Source organism: Arachis hypogaea, chromosome 11 (genome assembly GCF_003086295.3).
Source record: "Arachis hypogaea cultivar Tifrunner chromosome 11, arahy.Tifrunner.gnm2.J5K5, whole genome shotgun sequence".
Classification (NCBI taxonomy): Eukaryota; Viridiplantae; Streptophyta; class Magnoliopsida; order Fabales; family Fabaceae; genus Arachis; species Arachis hypogaea.
This window is the reverse complement of record NC_092046.1, coordinates 143201179-143209685: the sequence shown is the minus strand read 5'-3', so window position 1 is coordinate 143209685 and position 8507 is coordinate 143201179. Positions and strand designations below refer to the sequence as shown.

The 8507-nt window shown below is 38.9% G+C and overlaps 1 protein-coding gene across 1 annotated transcript; it reads left to right on the top strand.

Moving 5' to 3' along the window:
* Positions 1-343: 343 nt before the first annotated feature.
* On the top strand, positions 344-862 carry LOC112722079 (cell wall / vacuolar inhibitor of fructosidase 1-like). Its single transcript, XM_025773058.1, has one exon. It carries the CDS (start codon positions 344-346, stop codon positions 860-862), a length of 519 nt encoding a protein of 172 aa, XP_025628843.1.
* Positions 863-8507: the final 7645 nt, after the last annotated feature.

The window sequence follows — 8507 nt, the reverse complement described above, 5'->3', positions numbered from 1 at the left end:
ATTATTTTATTCACTAATAATAAATTAATCAAATCAATCAATTAATAGACATAATTAATATAATTAATTTAGTTTGATAAAACAAGAAATAAATTAAACAAATACAACCAAAACATTAAAATAATTAAATTAAAAATACTACCAAAATAAATTGATATACATTATAATAAAATTTGTGATATTTAAATACAAAATTGAATATAAATTGAATCAATCCAAAAGAATAATAAAGTTTCCAAAGACAAACCAAATGCTCTCTCTCACCATTAAATTTCCTCACTTATAAATATCACCCCGTTCATCATGGTGGCTTATAATAAATTATTATTCTCTGTAATTAAACATGAAGCATTATTCTCTAAATACATTATTGTGCACAATTGTAGTGGCTTCAATTGCAATAGCACCATGTGAAAGCGTTGACAAACTCATAACAGAAACATGCAGCAAGACACCATACCCTGCTCAATGTGTTAGTTATATAAAAGCTAATTATAAAAGCAATGATGTTAAGGGTGTTGCAGGTCTTGGAATAATCATGGCACAAAGTTTCCAACTCAAAGCAGAAGCTCCCAAAGACATTCTCTCCACAATGTTTTCGGCTGGAAAGAGACCAGACATTCGGGTTCCGATAATAGCTTGTCTTGGAACTTATAATTATCTTATCAATACTGCTATACCTGAAGCCATTGATGCTTTCAAACGTGGGATACCCCGTTTGGCTCATTCTTATGCTACCATGGCTTCAATGGGGGTTAGTGATTGTGAGAAAAGATTTAATGGCAAATCGCCAATCACCAATCAGAACAATATTACTCATGAAATTGCTCTCATCCTTGTAGCTATCGCTAAACAATTATAGAATATATAGTTCAATTATTAAATAATGAATTTAATGTTCATGTGCTTTCATCGTTAATTTAATTTTATATAAATAATTAATCGTATATCATTATATCAATAAAAATAGTTAATTTTTAAATTAATCATCTTAAAAATTATTTAAATATCTAATTGAATATCCGTATAAAATTCTTAAATAATATGCAATTTATTTATTTAATGTTGTATGTAGTCAATTTTTTTTAAAGTTGGATTTGTTTATAATTAAATAAACCACAAAGGCATATTGCATCATGACATGGGATTGGTCATAATCAAAAGTGATTAAGGTGAATTAGTAGTTTTTTTAGGTTAATTATTAGTAAAAAAATTCCCTGATCCCAAACATGACTACATTGTACATAGGGAGAGTTTACCGAGGAAAGTTTCCACCGCCATTTTAGAGGCAGGATTACTGAAGACTATGTCGTCAATATATAAACCTCGAAGGCATCGCTCGGTATATAATATTCGAAGGTTTTTATTTTTTTCGTGTATTTAGTGTACTAGCGGTTTAATTTTTATTTAAAAACAATTTAATTATTAATTACTTCCGTTGATATATTGTGAAAACTTTTTTTTTAAATAAAATGAACGTTGTGACTTAGCAACAGTTTTTTGTTTGGGTCTAAACATGGAAAGAAACAAAGCAAAAACTATCTTATATCCGAGTGGATGATTTGCTGGAGATCAACACAAGGTTCAAACCAAATAACATGATTAGAGTTACTCTTGGCATCATATCTAACCATCCAATCCGCAACTCTATTTGCTCCTTGGGACACCCATTCAACGTGAATAAGCCAAGGACGAGATAAAAGCTCATGAATCTTATGAACCAAATCTGTTACTTCAGATGAATACCCACTTGTAAGCTCATGCATGATGGGCAGAATAGGCAATCCGTTTCACATATAATATCTCTCAAACTGCAATCTCAATCTAAAATCAGCCCCCTCTAAGCAGCAAATAATTCACATCTGATGATAGACCAATGGGAATGTTTCCAGAGCAGTCCGAGATCCAATCTCCCTTAGAATCTCTAATAATACACCCAAATCCCGCTAAATTTGAATCCATATACAAGCTTGCATCACAATTAACTTTAAAATTGTTGCCTACCGATGGTTCCCAACACAGGCAATTTCGGAGAGACCTAAAGGCATTGTTTCGATTCCTGTAAACCTGTAAGTCCCTGGCGGTAATTCTGGCCAAGGCAACAACCTTGTGGTTTGTCCAAGGGTTGTCAGTATTGAATATGTCATTGCACCTATGTCTCCATACCCACCAAAGCCCTGCACCAAAAGATGCCTCATTGTTAGCCAAGGCCTTTCGAAACCACTCTTCAAAAGCAGTACCAGCCGTCGAGTCTAGGATACTAGGGTCCAACATATGCCAAATTGTCTTTGATCGTTCACAGTCTCTAAGGCAATGCTCCATAGTCTCCTACGCCTTGTTACATCTCTTACACATATCTGACGAAACTAAATGCCGCTTGAATCAAAAGGTCTCAGTTGGTAGAGCATCATGTAAACCAAGCCACATAGTAAATTTGAACTTCTTCGAAATGTTTGTATTCCACAACCAGTTCCAGTTACTATTGGCATTCCAATTTAATATTTTCTCTAATAACCATCTATAACCCTCCCTTGCACTATACTTTTTTGTTGCTGCAAGCCACCACTCCCACTGTGGCTCCAACTCAGTCGAACTAGGATATCTCAAACCACAAATAAACTACTTAATCTCATGCTGAATAGGCGTGGTAAGACTATCAACCTCCCAAGACACCCTTTTTCACAAGTCAGCCACTATGAAATCTGATTCAGAAATATGTACATAAGGAACAAGGTTGCAAAGTTTACCAAAAGGAGTCCACTCATCATACCAAACTGATTTGTGGACATCCCCAATATTCCAATGAAACCCTTCCTTGAGATGCTCATAGGCACTAACAATGTTCTTCCAGGTAGCCGATAAAGAATTTCTACCGTTTTCGTTCATACCAGATTGATTTTTGAGATATTTATGCTTTAGAACCTGCACCCACAACTTCTCACTATTATTTAGACAATCCCATACCAACTTTCCCAGAAGCGCCATGTTAGCACAGAAAGTATCCCTAATACCCAATCCTCCTGCCCCTTTTAGGAGTTATGGCAACCTCCCACCTGACCAGAGGCAGCCCATTTCCGGTCGCTTGGCCTTTCCACAATAACTGTCTCATTAAGGAATCAATTTTATTACATGCATACTTCGGGAGAAGAAAATTTTGCATTTCATAAACCGGGATAGAGGCCATAACTGATTTAACAAGACTAAGCCTCCCTGCCTTATTCAGCAGGCATCCTTTCCAACTGGAGAGCTTCCTTGAAATTTTTTCAATAACCTCCTGAGCCATCTTCTTGGAAGCTCTGGGATGACCGATGTTAATTCCCAGGTATTTATCCAAATCATTGCATTAGAGACCCCTGAGAGAACCTATTTTCTCCTCTCCGACACCTTCTTGGAACACTGGGCCTTTGACTTATGAAGATTTACTTTCAAACATGACGCTCTAGAAAACAAGTCCAGGCAATGCATAACCTCTATTACTTGAGCTTTCGATGCCTTACAGAAAAGCAAAAGATCATCTGCAAATATCAAATGAGAGAGTCGTGGTCCGTTCCTAGAAATTGCTACCGGGTTCCACAAACCTTGAAAAACTCTATGAGAGATAAAGCAGGCAAGCATTTCCATACAGAGTACAAATAGATAAAGAGACATGGGATCTCCTTGCCTCAACCCTCTCTTTGGATTGAAATTTTGGAGCCTGTTCCCATTCCACAAAACTGCCAACGAAGAGGAAGTCACACAATTCAATATAAGATTAATGGTAGCCTTTGGAAACCCAAATCGGACCAAAGTAGCTTCCAAAAAATGCCAATCTACCCTATCATAAGCTTTTTCCAAATCAATCTTGAATGCCATGGTCCCTTTTCGAGATTTGGTGTTCCTCATGAAGTGCATAATCTCCTGAGCAATGATAATATTCTCTGTGGTTCCTCTTCCTGGAATGAACCCTCCTTGCAAAGGACCAATGATCTCCGACAGGAAAGGTCTGAACCTGTTAACTAGAACCTTTGTGACAATTTTATAAATTATATTACATAAGCTAATAGACAATTTTATAAACCAATGATCTCCCGTAAGGAAGAGGAAACTTCCACTTTAGGAATTAGAACAACGAGAGTATCAAAAATAGCCGCATTCATTGGCTCACCCTCAAAGGCTCGCTTGACCAAAACTAGCCAAAACTCTTTGTAGAAAATTGCTTGAAACCCATCTGGCCCTGGGGCTTTAAACGAACACATGGCCATCACAGCTCTTTTAACCTCTGCAGACATCACTGGTTTCACTAGCTTTTGACAAGCCTCAGTACTATGAGACGGGCAAGGAAAAGACCCCATGACGTCCAGGTCAATATCCTTCCTTGTAGAAAAGAGTTTTTGAAAGAAAAAATTTGCCGCCATTTCTAGAGTCGAAGTCTCCGTGGCCCAAGACCCATCCTCCAAAAACAACCCATGAATTTTGTTCCTCTTTTACTTGATAACTGTCTGCAGATGAAAAAATTTTGTATTTCTGTCTCCACGTCTCACCCATTGTTCTCTAGATTTTTGATACCACAACAACTCTTCTTGAAGAAGGACAGCATTCAGTTCTTGATGCAAAACTTGCTCTTTGATCCTAAGCTGTTGATCCTCCCGACTCTTCAGAGTAATCTGAACATCATTCAAAAGCCTCTGCAACTCCCTTTTCTTAACAAAATATTGCCAAAAACCTTTTTATTGAAGCTAGTTGCATCTTTTTGAACCTCCAACAAACATTTAACCACATCCGGAGCTCCTTTATTCTAAGCTGTATGAACAACATTCCTAAAAAGAGGATGAGTCATCCATGTAGCCTGAAATCTGAACAGACGATGGCCCTTGGTAGCCCGTTCTGCCATCTTGAACCTAGTGAACAACGGGCAATGATCAGAGTGAAGGCGCCAGCACCTCAGTATAAACCTCCGGAAATATTAGTCGCCAGCCCTGGTTGATAACTGCTCTATCCAGTTTCTTAGCCACCTGCACCCCACCTTTCACCTTCCTATACCAAGTGAATCTTCTCCCAATATCCCCCATATCAAATAGCCCACAATCTTCCAATGTTTCTGCAAATTGTTCTGCTCTGGCAAGTCTAAACTACCCCCCCCCCTCTAACTTCACTCTGCAACAGAACATCATTAAAGTCTCCTAACACAATCCAAGGTTCGTGGATCATATTAGCAATCCTTGTCAAGTCACCCCACAGTTCTTTACGCCGATGTATATGCGGATTAGCATACACCGCACTGCAGTAACTAGAAGTATTGTCCATAGTGATTTCAAAACTGATACATTGATCAACTACATCCAATATTCTCACAGAAATATTTGAATTAGAACATAAAATCTAGATACCCCCACTATGGCCATTAGTCTCAAGAATACCAACACCCTGGTAACCTAGATTATTCTAAAAAAATTTTATCATCTCGAAAGCAATATGGGTTTCAAACAGAATGAAAAAAGTAGGGTGAAATTTATTCACTAACTTCTTACTATGAACCCGGGCCAATTTATTAGAGGCTCCTATAATATTCCAAAATAGAAAGCTTAAATCTAAATAATCTATAAAACAATTGTACTGTAAAAAGGACCAATCTCATTTGAAGTCCCTAACGAGATGATGAAGATCCACCATCATATCCCCTTGAGACTTGCTTGTCCTTATCCGGTTGTTGCCCAGTTAGTCTGTGTCCCTCCACTGACAACCCTTCCAATTTGCTAATTTGTTGCTTGCTGGTGTTGCCAAAGCAATCCGGAGTCGACGGAGAAGTCTGCAAAGAAGAAGGGCGTAACCTCTTGTTGTGTCCGTTTTTGATAATGGCAGTGAAGGTTGGCACCGCAACGGAGACAGCTTTGTCCTTCATCCTTTGTTGTTTGGAAAACGTCATGCGTGCTTTAAATCCGCCAACCGACCCAGTCTTCACCCCTAATTCGGCTCCTCTCATACGTAGCCCAAAGTCACGGTTCTGATCCAATTTCTGATTTGAGTGCACCGGCACTTTGTCTTTAGCGACAGTTTAATCATTGATAACATGGATTAAATTATTTAAATTAATTTTTTATTCATCGACTGCAAAGCTATGGATAAATTTACGAGGTAAAATTTCTAATTTTTGTGCGTCATTTATATATTTATCCACGGTTAAGCTGTCAGTAAAATAAAACAAATGAAACCGTGTGTTTCATTACCGTCGATAATTAATTTTAACGACGACTTGGCTATTGATAAGGGTACGTCCGAATTTAAAACGATGCAACAATTTCTCTCGAGGCAACACCCATACATACTTTGGTGAATACTATGACATAATCATGAATTCTTTTGAAAAAATGAGTGAAAAGGTACTTTATGACTTAGTATTAAGGATATCTGCATTAGCTTGTTTTATGCTATTATGAATGCAAGAATCTCATTATTAGACCCCAGACAAAATTAATCTAAAAATCAGTGAAATGATTTACAAAGATTCTATAATTATTTCTGAGCACCTAGCTAAAATAAAAAATAAGTGTTACGTACACACTGCTATTAATACCAAGGCGTGCTTGTTTGAATTTACAGAATTATAGGTTATAGCCATATCTATCTATTTTTGTTCATAGAAATCATAATTGAGACAATATAAAGATCTTCTGGTTCTGTATTAAGTGGATGATAATAAGTGCTCCAAGATTTTTATTTTTATTTTTTTGGATTCTTGTCCACCGCCAAACAACCTTTATACTAATGCAGCAAATGGAAACAACGGCATAAAACAATGAATTATTGGTTGGATTATAAGAAATATTATTGTTAGAAACAAGAGAGATGTGAGAAAAGTGTTTTGTGTATTATTCAGGTTGATTAAAGGTACAATATATAAGGGATATTTATAGGTGCTAAATGAATCAGAGTAATAAAGGCATAGAATCCTATAATTAATATACAGATATACTATATAAATATAGACGATACTAATTGGTCTAAATTGATGCTAATGATTCTCTAGCATCTCCCCTCAAACTCAAGTGGGAGCTAAGGATACCAACTTGAGTTTGGATAACAAAGTCCGGAAACGAGTCGGGTGATGAGCTTTCGTGAAGATATCAGCAGTTTGATCTAGTGTTCCAACAGCAATGAGACGAACAACATCAATAAGGATACGTTGCCGAACAAAGTGATAATCAATCTCAATGTGTTTGGTGCGTTCATGAATATTAGGCCTTTTTTTTTCAATGAATATTAGTTCATAGCCCTATTGTTTTTTTCCTTTCCGACAGTGTTCTTTGGCCTCTTTTTTCGTTTCCTTTTCAACGCTTTGGTTCGTCACTCCCATAACCATCTTGTTCGTCTTGTCGCCGTGATTCCATCGCAACCAGAACCGCCGCCATCCGCCGCCAGACGCGCCTCTACGCGCCTCCGAAAGACGCTGCCACGACCAGGTTGATCTTCCTTCCAGATTCCACCCGTGCCTCTTTTCCCTCATTTTTCGATCTGTTTCTGACGCTTTGGTTCATCACCTCCGGCATCATTGTGTTCGTCTCTTTGTCAGCTTTCCAACGTTGCCGGAATCGTCACCTGAGGCCACCAGACGCGCGTCACGCGCCGCCGGAAGCTCCCTGCCCAGCTTGATTCTTCCTCCTCCCAGATGCTTCAGTAGCCGTTGGATCTTGCTGCTGATCAGAGGATCCTGGAGCGCCCACGTGTCACGCCGTCAGCTTCTCCAGCGACCCGCGAACCCGCGTGTGACCCGACTCGACCCAGTCCGGTTGCCCACCCGCATTCCACCTCATCGCCAACATGGCCTGCCACTCCTATCAGACGCCGCCACGTGTCATTGCTCCGCTGACGTGGCAGACAAGCGGGACCCTCCCTAAGATTTTTTGGTGAGCTCTTTTCGATTCTGCACTCCGATTTCTCATTTTCTGCTCTGAAATTACCGTTTTCTCTCCTCTCTTTGATCTTTGTGACCACTATCATGGGACAGCCAGATGTTTTTGTTGCCACCGACAGAAAGGGTAAATTCTGTCGAAACTGTAACCGTTCTGGGCACCTCTTCCCCGACTGTCCCTCTGTCGAATGTCGCACATACCACCTGACAGGTCATATTAGCTACCATTGTTCACAGCTGTTCTGCCGTTACTGCAAGCTCTCGGGACATTTAATTACTGCCTGTCCTACACGCCCACCATGTCCTGATCCAGATCCACTCAACTCGTCTCCTGTCTCTCTATCTGATATTGCATCTCTTCTTCAGCGTCTTCTCTCTGTTTCTGGTAATACCCCTGCTGCTTTATCGACCCCTCCAGGTAATTCTAAATGGTACTTTGATTCGGGTCGCTTTAATCACATGTCTCCGTTGCGTAATATTTTCTCGTCCATGTCTACCACTACAAATGGACCTTCTATCAATACTGCAAATGGCTCCCTCTTGCACGCAACACACAAGGGTTCTATATTCCAGTCAACTCTTAATCTTCCTGATACTTATTATATTTTCAAATTAAACTTCA

Bases quoted from the DNA above. Each gene is read 5' to 3' on its own strand.
- LOC112722079 (XM_025773058.1), top strand. From the start codon at position 344: ATGAAGCATTATTCTCTAAATACATTATTGTGCACAATTGTAGTGGCT.